Source organism: Sinocyclocheilus rhinocerous, unplaced genomic scaffold (assembly GCF_001515625.1).
Source record: "Sinocyclocheilus rhinocerous isolate Xijiao unplaced genomic scaffold, SAMN03320098_v1.1 scaffold594, whole genome shotgun sequence".
In the NCBI taxonomy this organism is placed as follows: Eukaryota; Metazoa; Chordata; class Actinopteri; order Cypriniformes; family Cyprinidae; genus Sinocyclocheilus; species Sinocyclocheilus rhinocerous.
Genome location: NW_015645059.1, coordinates 2,369 through 20,063, shown reverse-complemented (window position 1 = coordinate 20,063; position 17,695 = coordinate 2,369). Strand labels below are relative to the sequence as shown.

Here is a 17,695-nt window from a genome sequence, read left to right as displayed (position 1 = left end):
ACATTTGGCGATTGAATCTTTGATTTAAATAGACTTGTATCCAACTGTAGATGATTGTACTCTGTAATCCAATGTAAGAGCTTGAAAATGTCAAACTGAAGGGCGAAAAAGGGCTCGGATGGGAGTCTGCCTCTGATTCTGGTTTATTTGAAGAGCTGAAAAAAAATGTCTTTGAAAATTGATGTCTTGTGAGGAAACTTTATACATTTACACTAAGATTCAGACTCGTTCTGTACTTTATTTAGTAACTAGAATTGAAATCTTGAACAATCCGAGGGGCAGTCGGGTGCATCGGTTTCAGCATCTTGTGTACACGTATGCATAGTTTTAACTGTGAAATGCACTTTATTTTTTTTATGAGAAAAGGCACAACAAATTACTTATCTGCAAAACAATATTATAAGAATTATAATCAACATGCACTAATTAACATTGTAAGACATTGTGTTAACGTGTTGTATATTTTTCCAAGGTGTTGGTTGTATACTTTTATTGCTTTGGTTAGTTTAATGAACTGAGAGATCTTGTTAATTTTGTATTAAAAAGAATGTGCTGTGCATTAAAAATATCCTCGCCTGGGTTTATTCACACTCGCACAGCAATTGGCCGACTGCCTCAAATCCACTGTTGCCATGGCGATTCCCAGTCTCAGCTGTACTGTTTCCATAGAGACACGAGTCTCGGAATCAAAACTGTCCTGATTCCATGACGAAGACACTCGGAGAGCGGTTTAATGTAATTCGTCTGATTTTTATTGTCGCTACTGCCACACGCACGCAGAAACCAGACATCACTGAGCGAACACATTTCAGGTAGTTTAATCAAATTCCTTGAGTCAGTTCATACAAATATAATTACTGACCGCAGTGTTTCTCAACATACATAGAAACTTTCATGCAGAAACATCTGACCTCAACATGCTTAATTTATCTGTAGTTCGACTTGCTATTCACTAAATACAGTATGTCCATATCATTTATTAACAAGTGTTGCATTAAAAAGCATTAGAAAAATGGAAAAAGCATCATACGTGGTAGTTCAGGGAAAAGATTGACTATTTTAGTATTTCATAATACAAACGGTCTATCATGCCTTTATTAAAATACATATTGTACAAGATCATTGTGTGTATGGGAAATGCAATGTTAACGTTCGCAGGTGAATTAGAGAGTAAGTGTCTGTGAATTTTGTGCATTAGTATTGTTTTAGTCAGACCAGTCATTGTCCTCAAGCTCAGATTCATCTTCAGAGTCACTATATTCCACAGCGATGCGGCGAGACAAGATAGTTGCGACGTCATTGCCCACCGGCTCGCGTTTCGCCTGCTGTTCCTGCTGCTCTTGAACTTTTTTCAGCTGGATGCCTGCAGTACAAACAAACATAAACACCTTTAACAACTCATTCATTTTTAATGAGAGATGAACAATAGTGGGGATGTGATGCAATGTGGGCGTCTCCGGCAATTCAACAAAGTTTATGGAAGTTTAACTTAATGCAAATGAGTGAAGTCAGTGGAGCTCACATGATCTGTCTCCTGTGAGATACTGTAGTTGAGTGTAGGAGGAGAAGTTAATGTTACAGGGAGCTATTTCACTGTTCTATATGATTTGTTTCTGCCCACATGCTGGGATATAATAAGAAAAGGATGCGTGGAAAACAGAAATTGTCAGAAATTTGATTCATGCATTGATTGTTAATCTTTTTCACGATTTGATGCATTATGCACTGCTGCAATTTATAGAAAACACTTCAAAAGTTGTTAAAAGTTCAGAGTTCGTTTCATTTTTTTTAAAAGAAATTCTGTCAGCAAGGAATATATATATATATATATAAATATATAAAATGTAGTGCTATCAAATCGATTAATCGCATCCAAAATAAAAGTGTTTGTGTTTACATAATGTATATGTGTGTAGCATTAATTCTTCAGATATTAAAAGCAGGGAATGTGTCGTATCAGTTATATCCATTGCTTCATTCTGAGTCTTGCAATCGATGATAACACACACAAACCAGGATGAAGACAAGGGAGCTGACTCTGAGAGAAAAGCAAGCAATTTGGCTGCTAAAAGAAAAGAGGAAGTCAGAGCTACAGCAAAAACAAAGGGCATGGAGAAATCAAGAGTTTGGAGACCACCGGAGACATCAGCAGCCAATATTGACCTGATCAGTTGATGACAGACAAATCATAAAAGCTGTGAAAATGAACCCTAAAATATGTGTCTGTAAAATCACCAACAACCTCCAGAAAGCTGGGGTGATGCTCTGACAATCTACTGTCCACAGGAGACTTTGACACAGAATTACAGAGGCTACACAGCAAAATGCAAACCTCTAACCAGCACCAAAAATGGAAAGGCAAGATTAGAGTTTGCAAAAGCCAGTAGAGTTTTGGACCAGAGTTTTATGGACAGATGAGACAATGATTAACCTTTATTTAAGTGATGGGAAAGCAAAAGTGTGGAGAAAAAGTGAACTGCAAATGATCCCAAGCATACAACCTCATCTGTAAAGCATGGTGGAGGTGGTGTCATGGCATGGGCATGCATGGCTGTCTCTGGAACAGACCCTCTCAATTTTAATGATAACTTAATGTATGTTGACAGTAGTAGAATGAATTTGGAAGGGTACAAAACCATCTTGGCTACCAATATTCAAGAAAATGTCACCAGACTCATCAGAAAGCGCTTCACATTGCATCAGGACAATGACCCAAAAACCAAAAGTTTGTCAGGGCAAAGAAATGTAGTCTTAGATTTCCCAAATCAATCTCTAGATTTAAATCCGATTGAACATGAATTTCACCAGCTGAAGAGGAGACTAAAGGCAGAAACTCCCCAAAACAAGCAACAGTTGGAGTTGGCAGCCTGCAAAGGCTGGGAAAAGCATTTCAAAGAATAAGACCAAGAGTCTGGTGATGTCTATGAGTCACAGACTCACTGCTGTGATTGCACGCAAGGGATCTGCAACAAAATAATAGCTTTTAATCCTTTACATCTGCCTTAAGTTCAACTGTCCCAATACTTATGCTCACATCAAATAGTGGGATGAACTCTAAAAGTGCTGTCCTTTTTAGTTGGTAAAACGTGTGTTGACAGAGCTAATAATAAAATGTGACATTCTGTAGTTTTGTCTCATATTCATCTTTTAGTCATATTTGCAAATGTCTCGACTCCACAGCAAACAGAGCAATTTTGTCTTTACTGTTCCAATACTTACGGAGGGCACTGTATACACACACACACACATATATATATATATATATATTATATTATAAAGATCATCTACCCATGATCAAGAACAAGATGTTTATGTTTAATAAGTGAAATGCTTATGTTCATAACCTAAACACATTACGTACCCATTCTTATAGCTGCGAGCAGGTCGCTACGGGCATCGTTTGTGGGCTGGGCCTCATTAGGCACAGAGGGCCGTTTGGGAGTGATGGATTGGGCTGCACTGGGGGGAGGGGGTGGGGCTACTGGTGGAGGAGGGGCAGCCATTGGTCCAAAGGTAGGTGGAACGGATGGGGCATAGCCAGCGACTGCTCCCATTGGTCCTAGATGGCCTGGAGGCAGGACCAGTCCCATGGGCGGCATAGCAAAAGCAGTTTGTGCTGATGGGATAACAGCTGGTGGTGGAGGCAGTGGCCCAGAATTCATGTAATCAACACTGTCAAGAGAGGAAGGAAATGAAATCATGCTTTTTCATGTCATTCAACATAAACTGGTGCTATATAAATTCAAAAGTAAAAGGTAAACCAGCAGAGTAAAATCATGACTGCATGTCACAAACATATTGACCATTAGGTGGCAGAATTTGCATGTGTACTATTTGCATGTGTAATATAGAGCAGGGGGTTTTCAAACTTTCTGATACCAAGGCAGGGTTATTCCACACTAGTCAACATTTGAAGTAGATTAAAACCAAAATGTGTTCTTGTCTTAGGACAACTTTGATGAACTTTTTGATCCACTTCAAATGTTGACTACTATAGTTAACTAAAACTAAAACTGAAATGAAAACCATTTCATTAACACGTTTTGTTAACGTCAACTGAAATAAAATAAATGTTAAAACTTTTAAAGCTAGTTGCCAACATTTCTCATTTAGTTTAACTTCATGTACAAAAATAACTAAAAATTAAATCAAAATTAATAACTATATAGGCATATAACAAAAGCTACTCAAAATGGTCAAAAACACAACAAACGAGTACAACTTTAACTAAAACGCAAATGAATTAAAAAAAAAAAATTATAAAAACCATAAATTGCATCTTTTATCATATAATTATATAATATAATTTCTAAAATTGTTTTCATTTTTTATAATATTGTTTTATTATAGAGACAACATATTAACAAAAGAAAATAATTGGCTTTTATATTGAAATATTTATATTGAATATTTTATTTGATAAAATATTACTGAAAATATTACTTTACATTTGACAACATACCTTTATTAGATTATATATTATTATATTTATATAATTTATATAATTATATAAATGTATATTTTGATATTTTGAAAAAGTATTTTTCTAAACTACATGCAATATTTTATAAAATATTGTATTATAATATTTAAAATAATTCTGATTAATTTTGAAAAATTATATCTCATCATTTCTGAAAAGTCATTAGAAATTAATATAGTGTAACAGTAATATTACCAAATTTGATAAATAAATAAATAAATAAATATCTTCATATGTTCACACATTCATTTTCACAACCCTAAAAATACACCTTATAAGAAATTTTCTCTCAAATTTTCCATGGACCCCCTACCACCCCTGTAGTTTAAACCCCCCTGGTATAGAGAAACTGAATTTTATGACATATCTCATGACAAGTCAACCAAGTGTGATCCAACAATCATGTTTGTAAATCGCTAAAAAAATCTGATAGACATTACAGAACTTGCTTGAGCATGTTTTCGAAACAACCAAGTTGGTTTACAACTAATCGATTAATCTAAATAAAAATGACAAACCTGTAGTCGACAGGTGGGAGGGTCACAGAGCCATTAACGGTGTTTGATGCTGGTGGAGGGGGCGGAGCCTGGTGCGGACGACCCAGTGTGCCAGAACGGTAAGCCATAGACCCTCCCCGGTAATCCTGCTCCATGCTCATGTGGCTATGAGCTGACAGGGCCGCCATACTGGGCGGAGGCCCCGAGTAAGTGTGTGCATGGCCAGCATGATTGGCCATGGAGAGATAACCATGATCTGCATGATCACCGTGAGACCTGCATGAATTATGAAGTTGATTAGATGAAACTGAGTTTATATGTGTGTATTTAAGTGCATGTAGGCTGTGCTACCTGTGCTCTGGGGACATGGGGCCCTCCGTGGAGCCTCCTCTGTGCACAGTGTGGGAATGTCGATGGTCAGGTCTCAGTTCCTTATCGAAGGCCATCATGCTCCATTCCTGCCTGCGGTTTCTCGCTTTACGCACCTTCTTCACCTCTCTCTGCAGTGTGCCATCCACACATCGCCTCTGCTCCTGTCGCAAAAAGTATCAAGTGACAGAGAGATGTTTAACTATCACATATCACCTCATGAATGACTATTATAATATATATAACTAGGTACAGCAAAATGCTGCATAATGGGACACATTCACAGCTATTCAGAACATATTTGATATTTAATATACATTTATGTGGAGTGCGAGGTTTGACAAAAGATACACCATACAGTATACAGTTTGATTTCACCATTCAGTACCAGTAAGTTTGGGGTTGGTAAGATTTTTTAATATTATGCTCATCAAGGCTGCATTTGTTTGATCAAAAAAATTCCTGTAAAAACAGTAATGTTGTGAAATACTATTACAATTAAAATGAGCTGTTTCCTATTTAAATACATTTAAAAATGTATTTTATTCCTGTGAAGACAAAGCTGCATTTTCAGCAGCCATTAGTGTGACATGATCCTACAGAAATCATTCTTATATGCTTATTTGGTGCTCAAGAAATATTTCTTATTAATGTTACTGCTGAAAACAGTTGTACTGCTGCTTAATGCTTTCTTTGATTCTTCGATGAATAGAAGTTCAAAAGTCACAATTTTTTTTTGTAACATAATAAATGTCTTTAGTGTCACTTTTAAATCATTTAAATGCATCCTATGCTAAATAAAAGTATTCATTTCTTTAAAGGGGTCATCGGATGCAAAATTCACTTTTACATGCTGTTTGAACAGAAATGTGTCTAATGATAAAAATCCAGCCAGTGTTTTTTTTTAAAATCCCAATAAATCATAAGCAGTGTCTCAGATCAAGTTTTCTTCGATGAATAGAAGTTCAAAAGTCACAATTTTTTTTTGTAACATAATAAATGTCTTTAGTGTCACTTTTAAATCATTTAAATGCATCCTATGCTAAATAAAAGTATTCATTTCTTTAAAGGGGTCATCGGATGCAAAATTCACTTTTACATGCTGTTTGAACTGAAATGTGTCTAATGATAAAAATCCAGCCAGTGTTTTTTTAAAAATCCCAATAAATCATAAGCAGTGTCTCAGATCAAGTTGTTCTCAGATTCTTGGCAGAGTGACGTAGTTCTGCACAGGCCCCTCCCGCGATTGTTGATTGACACTGACGTTTTATCACAGACCCGCCCTGAGTGAGCTGTCAACAGTCCGCCATTGTTTCAATGCCGGAGCAGAATGTCACCTTAAGAGTTTGAGGTGTACAGTTGTTGGATGTAATAATGAACACAGCAGTCATCATTTACTCCCGACATCTGAGCCACTAAAGACGCAGTGGCTTAATTTTGATTTTAAAGGGAATGTGACCACCAATCTACCTAAATGCGTCTATGTTGTGCGAATCATTCGTGATCCAGCTTCACCTCCAGAAGAAGTGAGTATAAGGTTTTTTTATGAATCTTTTGCAAATTGTCTTTCCTAATAATGTGCTAGTTAGCAAGTTCCACAACGAATGCGGCTAAAGTTAACAGTCTCTCAGAAAACTGCTCGTCACCCCACGGAAGAGAGGGACGGGGTCAGCAGAGCTCATTAGCATCAGCATAGAAACAGCTCGCTGTAAACAGAGCTGATTTTGACAGGGTAAAAAGGGTGTTGTTTTACACTACCATTTAGAAATTTTAGCCAAAGTATGTTATAGACTTTTCATTAAGACCCTAAAGAATCATATCAACTTGTGGAAAATGGGCATCCGATGACCCCTTTAAAAAAAAAATACTGACCCCAAACTTTTGAGCGTTAGTGTAGGTGGGGAAAAAGAGAGAAAGAAAGAAAGAAAGAAAAGGTTTTCAACCTTCTGTCGTCTCTTCTCTTTCCTCTTGTCTTCTGTGTCCTGTAGCATCTTCTCCTTCCACAGGTCAAAAAAGTAGGAGGGGTCAGTGTAGAACTTCAGCCCTTCTTTATCATCATCTCTAGGACAACAAAAATAAATAAATAATAATATTCGTGATTGATTTTTGTTATTCAAAGCTATTGTAAATAATTTTTCTCAATGAATCTCTCAATAAAACAAAGAGTGTGGTAAATTTGGTTCCAGATGCATTTATGTAACCGTTCCTATTCAGAGAGCTGGTTGCTGGATTGCTTTTATGGACCTTTTCAGATGAGAAAAGGATTTTAAAAGCATCTTGGTGCATCTTTTCTGACTGGCTGATTTTCCAAAAGTGCTATTAATTGGCCATTAATAATTTATGCAAAATCGCCAACAACTTTGTAAACCGCATTCAGCCGACCAGACAGAAAAAAGCTGAGTCAGAGCGCAGCCACTGTCCCTTGAAATATTTGCTCCACACATTCTGCATTAGATCTATTTAAGTATTCATGAGTGGCCCATATTCTCTACCTTGAGAACTAGCGCTCACATGAACTACATCTGCCAGCTTTAAGTATTCATCACTGCTCTATATTCCTTAAAGAGACTTCAGAAGAAAATACTTCCGTACATTCATCTATGTTCATGTAAATGGGTCAAATTTTTATACGTACTTCTAATACCTATTAATATTTTGGGAAAGCATTAATACGTAATTTATTTCTGGTATGGTATTTTCTGACCAGTCTAATCTGTTGAGGCAGTAAAAGAATAATATGTGAGTTTTAGCTTTGGTTTTAGGGATGAAATGAAATCCTGTATTACTTGCTGCTTCGCTTGGAATAAACACAGCTGGTTATATATGATTACACAGATGAAAAAGACCAATAACAATTTAATATGAAAATACCGAATGCAAAACTTTTAGATAATTATAATTCATAAAGATTGAATGAATAATAAACTGTATTATAATGTTGTCGTTGTTATTATTATTATTATTATTTATTATAATCATTAAAAAAAAAAACATTAACAAAGTCAAATGAAATGAAATGAAAAATTAGATTACAGTACTTCACTTCTCAGACAGTTCTTGACACGACAAATGGTGAATAAACATGTTTAGTTTGGTGAAAACTATCGTTGACCAATGGCAGATTAGGGGTCACAAAACCTGACAAAACCCGATGAATGTGTCTGTTGTTGCCGTTTGTCTGCACGTGTCGGCAAGATGTAAATTGGCCTATAAAAATAATAAACTACAAATGAAACAAATTCAATATAGTTAAAAACTTGTTTATACATTTTTTAAAATACTGACTGAACACCAAAGGCTGATGTTATCTACAAAAAAAAATTTGAGCAGAGTTTGAATGTAAATGAATGTATGTTCAATTATTTAGTAATATGTGACCCTGGACCACAAAACCAGTCTTAAGTCACTGGGGTATATTTGTAGCAATAGCCAAAAAAACATTGTATGGGTCAAAATTATCGATTTTTCTTTTATGCCAAAAATCATTAGGCTATTAAGTAAAGATCATGTTCCATGAAGATATTTTGTAAATTTCCTACTGTAAATATATCAAAACCTAATTTTTGATTAGTAATATGCATTGCTAAGAACTTAATTTGGACAACTTTAAAGGTGATTTTCTCAGTATTTTGATTATTTTGCACCCTCAGATTCCAGATCTTCAAATAGTTGTATCTCGGCCAAATATTGTCATACATCAATGGAAAGCTTATTTATTCAGCTTACAGATTATGTATAAATTTCCATTTTCGAGAAATTGACCCTTATGACTGGTTTTGTGGTCCAGGGTCACATATTTATTAGAACAACTTAATAAACATATTTCCACAATAGAAGTGATTTTCACATTCGGTCCCCAAAATCTGACCCAAACGTGTGTACACATACCTGTAGGGTGAGAGAATATTAAGAGGAGGTGGTTTATCACTCAAATTGTACATATCCATCACCGGGTTCGGAACGCTGTTCTTGGACACCACCTGCTGGTCCTGTATGGTAGAGCTTTTAAAAGCCTTCCTCATGTTTATGTCCTGAAGAGAAACTGCACAGCGTGAAGGAGAAAGAGAGAGATTGATTACACCTGCCCTCCAGAGTGTGTAAAGTCAACTCCAGTATTGATCTTTTAATTGAAAAAAGAGATGCGAGTGCACGCTTTGGTGTGGGTAAATAGAGGAACGTAAAAAAGATGTGGGGTGCATGAAATTTGTGCATTATTTATTTTTGGTAGATTTTGGGTTTGGAGGGATACAGTGGTATTGATCTCGCACTGGAGCTATGTAACCTCAGAGATGTGTTTCTGAGATTAATTGAGATGCCGATGGTCACTGTGTATTGAGGAATAACCCTGAGCCCTTGTTTCCCAGAAACAGACTCACCCTCCTCAACCGTTGAGTCCAGCTGCGTGACCTTGACGGCAAGTCGGTCAATCCGATCCTGCAGAGAGTTCGCCCGCAAATAGAACATGTTTGCCTCATTGAAGAGCTCTCCGAATATGTCTTCAGCATGTTTACCTTTCAAATAAGAGGAGAATACGGTGAAGTGAGGAAAAGAGATGAGGACGTAAAAGAGGGAATATATATTATATAATATGAATATATTTCATATATATTTCAGCTCAAAATCTTTATTGACACTATTATCACCTTGGCAAACAAGTACACAAACTTTAAATAAAACCTTATTAGGAGCAAAATTGTGTGTTGTGGTGGACATCATATGACAGCAGTGGCACAGCTGTAATCTGTGTAAACATGTACTTGAATTATTTCCACACAAATATTTACATTTATTTAACTCTCTTTAATTTATTTTGGTTTTAAAATGTAACAGTTCACATGTTTATAATGTTTTTGCTTATTTTTTAAGACTGAAAGTCTAGGTGTCAAACAAAAAAACACACAGTATATGAAAGCAAAAATTAATGACTCGTGGTAAAAAGACTTTTTTAATATGACCCTAATTTTAACTAATTTTAGTATGACCCGATAACTAATTATAGCGAATTATAATATAATTACAATATTATATATATATATATATATATACATACATAATATATATATATATATATATATATACACATACATACATACACACACACACACATATATATAAAATACTAATTATAATTAATTATAATAATTAACGAATAATAATTTACTAACAATAATTTGAACGTAACTATTATTTAATATAATAAAGTTACATAAAGTGCCTGTTATAAATTTCATTTTATTAATATTTATGTGAATTATTTATTATTAGTATTATTTATTATATTACTATATTATATTATTACATATATGTAAATTATTAAATTATTCATTAACACTACACATTACATTATTAAAATATAGTTTTTTCTGTGTTTAAAATCTGAGGCTTCACATACATAAAATACAGAAAAGACAGGACATTGAGGACAGGAAATATAAATAAGCTACTTTTACATTCTGGGCCTGTTTGAGAAAAAAATAGATGGAAAAAAGGATAATGTCCTTTTCCGTTAAGTTAAGTTTCCTTCAACCCAAAAACACAACATAACGCAATATCTAATTCAAAATACGGGGTAAAACACCTGTGAAAAAATCAAGACACAAAACTCCTTTATATTAATATGATACTTTAGGCCATATTTTTTACAGATTTTCTCAGAGTGTGGTGGAGAGACGTTTAAAAAGAAAAACACAAAGAACACTCTTAAAGGAAGAGTGTCTGTTCCTTACAAATTCCTGGCCTATGACCCAGTGCGCACACACACACACACACACACACACACATATATACACCACACATCACGCACTTACACTCGTTTCCAGTACTACACCCACCAACACATGAAAAGCATGTTTCCAGACATGCACACGCTATTTTTGTCACACGCACACATCGTCTACAGCTCTCCCTTCAAGTCCAATGGGCTTGTCATTTATATTTAATCCACACAGCTGCTACTGAAGGCCCTCTCCTTCTACAGGCATCCACTAAACACCACTAACAGAGGCACAGTAAAGACACTTGAGGGGATTTCAGGGGTCAGCTGGGGAGTTATAGAACAGGTGGAAGGAAAAAAACAACAGAGGACAGATGGATGGACAAATCAGTAGCTGGATACACAGCGAGAGACTTGCCCATTCAGAGGACATGTTTTCAAGATAATGGTCTTATGTAATACAGACGTAGGGTCCCATGAGTCAAGAGGAATTATTATTAAGGAGATTCTCTCTAGCATCGTGAGCTGAAGATACTACTACTACTGGACCACTAAATTATAGTGCACACAGACTGGGAAAACAAACCAAATGTCTAAAATGAGTAAGAAATGAAGTATAGTAAAAGCAACAAGATTTTTACATTTTCTATAGATATTTTAGTTATTAAGATATGACTCTGCATAGACGGCAATGAAACTAAAACATTCCCAGGCCCAGAAAGGTAGTAAGGACATCGTTAAAATAGTGCATGTGACATCAGTGCTTCAACCGTAATTTTACGAAGCTACGAGAATACTTTTTGTATGCAAAGAAAACAAAATTAACGACTTTATTCAACAATTCTTCTCTTCTGGGTCACCATTCTTTGTGCACAAAAAGTAGCTATTCTCGTAGCTTCATAACATTACGGTTGAGCCGCTGATGTCACATGGACTATTTTAATGATGTACTTACTACCTTTCTGGGCCTTGAACGTGTCAGTTGCACTGCTGTCTATGCAGGGTCTGAAATTTGAGGATTTCATCAAAAATATCTTAATTTGTGTTCTGAAGATGAACGAAGGTCTTACAGGTTTGGAACGACGTGAGTAATTAATATCAGAATTTTCATTTTTGGGTGAACTATCCCTTTAATGCAGCTAAAAGAGTTGACCACTAAGTGATCTAGCACAATGTTTGGGACAAAAGAACTGAGAAATGTCCCCAAATGTTAGCTTAAAAAACAAACAAACAACAAAACTCCCCTTTGGGAGAAAAATAGTTCACAAAGACATTAAATAACATATTTATGCTCTTCTAAGGTATATTTAGGGCCAGTAGGATTTTTTTTATTATTATTAATTTATTTTTATATGTTTTTATTCAGCATGAATGCTAAAATTAATCAAAAGTGACAGTAAAGACTTTTACATTACAGACTAATAATCAAAGAATCTTGAAAAAAAAGCAGAAAAACTATTTTCAACATTGATAATAACAAGAATTGTTTCTTAAGCAGCAAATCAGCATATTAGAATGATTTCTGAAGGATCATGTGACACTGAAGGCTAGCGTAATGATGCTTAAAATTCAGATTTGCATCACAGAAATAAACTACATTTGAAAATATATTGAAATAGAAAACTAATTGTAACTCAAATTGTAATAATGTCACATTGTTATTGTTATTACTATATTTTTGATCAAATAAATGCAGCCTAGGTGAGCGCTTCCTTCAAAAACTTTTAAAGATCTTACAGACACCAGAATGCTAGATGTATTATAAAATGTTTTGACAGAACGAGCCATGCTGGAAGGCATTGTAAAAATGCTTATAAAGGCACGCCCTTCATAATAGTACAGCAAGTTGCCTACTACTGCAAACAGCAAAAATTAAGTTTATGAACAAATTCTTTAGCAGAAGAATTGTTTATTCCTATACTATTATCACTAAAAAAAAGTCACTGTAATGCACAAATTAATTTTGTAATGCACTAATTTAATTTTGGATTAGGATTAGTCCTTACTAATGCTAATTAGCTTCGATCAACAATAACAGAAGCTAAAACTAAGTCCCAAATTAGCCAGGTAAACACGTGTGTGTTAAAGAAAGAAAGTGACTCTGTAACTTACTGAGACTGCTGAGTTGGCGTATGATGGCAGAGAGTGTGTTGTTCATCACACACTCCAGCTCGCTGCCGATGCCCTCCGGTAGCACCCCGCGGCACAGGTGCCTGGGCTCAATGTTTCTCTTCACCAGCGGCATGACTGCTGTCCCTTATACAGCCGCAGCGCACTCTACCTGCCCAGACAAAACACAAACACTGTATTTAAAAACACACACACACGTGCACAGACTACTGCTGAGGCATGAAGGCAAGGTCCATCTATCATGTTTACTCAGTTTTCAGCTGTATTTGGATGAAGCTCATATTATATAACAGACACCCACGCATTGAGAGAGAGTGAACATTCGAATGAAACTGGGACAGTTGGAGATCAAGAAAAGGGATCTGAGTTACTCGGATTTTGGTTAACCCTCTTACACTGGTCAAAACCCACACTGACCTCTGACTCTGAAAGCACACACCTAACATTCAACACAAATGAAGCTCAATCCATTCCAACACAAACAGAAACGCAGACTGTAACTCCCTTCACAAGCAGCCTTGGATGGAAGGATTAAGAGAAAGGAAAAAATGAAATCGCATCATATGACCCCTTTAAGAAAAGAAGATACCGTCAAAGTAATCCTGTTCATCTTCCGAGCTGCCCAGCTGTAGATCAAAGGACAACAAGAGATGCAAACTGATCATTTGCTTAAGGAAACAGATGACATTCTCACTTCTAGTCATTAGTCTACTGAATTCAAGGTACATCACTTGGTTTGCCTGACGTGTGGCAAATTAGGAAACATATCAATATTATTCCTTTCTTCTTACATTTTATTTTTTATTAACAAAATCTATATTATAAAACGGATAGTTCCGGTCCTTGATTCTGATTGGCTGAGCCACGTTCAAAGCTGTTGTAAATTACTCTACAAACATACACCTTTGTTTACGTTTGTCTGTTGCTTGGCAACCACTTTGTTGCAACCACAACTGATTCTGAGGAACTACATTGTTTGGTGGAAGAATACTGTTTTTATTAATATCATTACATTTTATTTGCTCTGTTTTATTTTGTGAAACTGTACTACGTGTACTACTGTTTAAATGTTAATAATTATTTGCTTTCGCAGTTTTTTGAACATTATTTTCAATTTCATACTGAATACTTTAGAGACAAAACATGATAATTTCAGAATTATATACACTGCAGTTCAAACGTTTGGGGTCTCTAAGATTTTATAAAAATGTATTTATTTGGGTCAGAAAGATTTTTTAGTTTAGTTTTTTTTTTTTTTTTTGCAAGGATGCATTCAATTTATAAAAAGTGACAATAATAACATCTATAATGCTACAAGAGATTTCTATTTCAAATAAATTCTGTTCATTTGAACTTTCTATTCATCATACATCAATCCTGTTCCAGAATCCTGAAAAAAAATGTAGGTTTTCACAAACATATTAAGCAAAAACTGTTTTCAACATTTTTTCTTGAGCAACACATTAGCATATTAGAATGATTTCTGCAGGATCATGTGACACTGAAGACTGGAGTAATGATGCTGAATATATGAGCTTCTTTGTTTCCCCATATATTACATTATTTATTCATTATTTATTAATATTTTTTCCCATATTGTCTGAGACATCTTTACATCATTAAAAATATGTAAAAATTATATTAAATCAATAACCGCTACAGAATTGCAAAAACAGAACCTAAAACAAAAATAGGTCTATCAAATGATAAATCGCGATTAATTGCATCCAAAATACGTTTTTGTTTGCATAATATATGTGTGTGTTCTGTGTATATTTATTATGTATATATAAATACACACATACAGTATATATTTTGAAAATATTTACATGTATTTACATGTCTATTTATATTCATATAATTTATATTATAAATAAATATATTTAATATATAAACTTAACATATTTTTCTGAAATATATACATGCATGTGTGTGTATTTATATATAAATAATAAATATACACAGCACACATACATATATTATGTAAACAAAAACCTTCATTTTGGATGCGATTAATCGTTTGACAGCACTAATTTAAACAGTCTTCTGTGTAGTTATTTATGTTAAATACAGTCTATACAGTGTGACTGTTGTAAAATATTGCTTGCCATGCAAAACAGTCAAACCAATATGGTATAATATTACTGCATATTATAATTCCATATTATATTTTATTCATATGTTTTAAGACAGCTTGCTACTTTATGTCTACGTATGACACACAAAATAAATGTTGTGCATTTCCATGTGCAAAGTTTCTCATCCCTCATATAAGTAGCCTAACTAAGCCATGTCATCTGGTTCAACTGGACGCCATGACAGAATGCTCCCATCTGTGAAAGAATAGCCCCCACAGTGATTGGCCAGCTGAGAGGCCATCTGCTGTGTGATTGGCTAAGGGGGGTTGAAAGTCAAAGATTAGGGACAAGAACAAAGGGATGGTGGGACAGCATCTCAGAGGTCATCTTATCTGCCTCTTTCCCTGCTTCCTGTTTTCCAGCTCCACACCCAGCACTCCACTTCCTGTTACTCTCGGTGTCACATCTCTAACTTCCTGTCGTCCCAAACAGCCAGAACAATGATGCAGTAGGGGTGTAAAGCAATTTCATTTGCACACAATCACAACATTTAAATAACTGTTATGTAACCGCTTATTTCCTCTCATATCCTGCTTGTACAATCTAAACATAACTATGAATGCAACTTGTGACTACTCCCTGAAACCAGGCTCAGACAGAATCCGCTGACTTTTTAACCTTTTCTACGATGTTTTTGTAGGAATATCTGCAGAATTTCATCAAATGTGGTTTATATGTGGTAAAATGTGTTAAATGGAGCTGAAAGGCAGCTAAAAGCATAATAAAATTTGCTAAAACATTCAATAAAAGCACATGCAACATTATGAAAGACAGAATAACATAAAATGTAATTTTATGTTTATGAATATGTATGTTTATATATATTACATGTTAATATTTGTATATTTTAATATAATTATGAATATGTTTATATATATATATATATATATATATATATATATATATGTATAAGTTGCAGCTGAAAGGCAACTAAAAACATTATTACTTGGCCAAAACATTTAATAAACGTAAATGCAACATTGTGAATGACAGAATTCTGTAAAATGTATTTATAAAAGATAAAATGTGTTAAATGTGTTAAACATTTAACAAAAGTAAATGCAACATTGAGAATGAACGGATTCCATAAAACTGGTTTATATTTGGTGAATTCTGTGAAATTAAGTAAAAAAAATAAATTTTATTTAAAGGGGTGGTTCACTGGCTTTTTTCTTATTTTCTTTTGTTCTTTGATTAACATTAAAGGGGTGGTTCACTGGGTTTTTTCTAGGCTTGACTGTGTTTATGGGGTGCAGTCTAACGTGTGTTAATGCTTCGCTTTTTAAAAAACTCATTATTTTTCACATAATTTACCTTTATTCCACACCGCTCTGTCCCTTCTCTGAGAAACGGGCTGATCTTTTCCTGTTTTTATGAAGCCCCGCCCTCAGAAATAGGCGATGGGCTCTGATTGGTTAGCTAGCCCAGTGTGTTGTGAGTGGCTAAATCGCCTCTAGTGCGCGTCTAACCATCCCGCCCCTCACCTCAGCGGCATGTACTCAGGTTGTATTGTAAACATAGACTGTATAAAAACATGGACGTAGTGTCCGTGACGTAACCCGTAGACTTCCGACGAGCGTTTTGAAGCCTAAAGTAGGCGGAGCCAGCCGTCGCCATCTTGGCAGCGCGTCACCGTGCGTCACTCCCGGATAATCGAAAATGGGCAAAGAGGCGGGAGCTGGCTGCTGAAACCACGCCCACCTAGCTCGACGGTGGTGACAGCAGCGGCAATCCACCTGTCACTCAAGTGGCCACGCCCTTAATTATGCAGAACTTTAAGGCTTAATATAATTTAAACGGATGAGTTATAAAAAAATTCACCCCCCTCACAGTTGTCATGAAGGGCAAAATTAGCTATATAGACCAAAATCATTTTTTGAACCAGGCTGTAAACATGTTTTTTTCTGCTGTAAAGTTAGCCATTTTAACATGGGGAGTCTATGGGATTGACTCCCTATTGCAGCCAGCCTCTAGCGGCCAGCTGATGAATTACAGTTTAAGTCACTTCCTTGTTGGCTTCAAGAGAGAGAGCGGGAGGTTGCCGCTCGGGATGGACAGAAGAAAAACAAGCTCAATTCAAGAGCTCTGGGGGAATGAGCAGAGCCTTTCAGAGTCTCATATACATCCCAACCCAAACTGCCATATATCAACAATACATGTGAAATACACAAGCACATACTGTTATTTCACTGCAAAAATAAATAAACCAACATTTAGGAAACACATCTACACATTAGTGATTCCCTCACATATATTAGTGTAGTGCCTTTGAAACTGGACAGAGAGGATGTCCGCTAATATAACTACTGTGGTCAACCAGACGGACAGAGGAAGGAAGTGGCATCCCAAACCAGGATCTTTGTGT

At 35.4% G+C, this 17,695-nt stretch overlaps 1 protein-coding gene across 1 annotated transcript; it reads right to left on the bottom strand.

Moving 5' to 3' along the window:
• Nucleotides 1-706: 706 nt before the first annotated feature.
• On the bottom strand, nucleotides 707-13,380 carry LOC107705209 (wiskott-Aldrich syndrome protein family member 3-like). The gene is made up of 8 exons (XM_016508402.1): nucleotides 13,175-13,380; nucleotides 9,726-9,860; nucleotides 9,238-9,391; nucleotides 7,293-7,410; nucleotides 5,332-5,513; nucleotides 5,002-5,256; nucleotides 3,362-3,672; nucleotides 707-1,363 (listed from the first exon to the last, which is right to left on the bottom strand). The coding sequence occupies exons 1-8, from the start codon at nucleotides 13,305-13,307 to the stop codon at nucleotides 1,206-1,208; spliced, it is 1,446 nt and encodes a 481-aa protein (XP_016363888.1). The 5' UTR covers nucleotides 13,308-13,380; the 3' UTR covers nucleotides 707-1,205.
• Nucleotides 13,381-17,695: the final 4,315 nt, after the last annotated feature.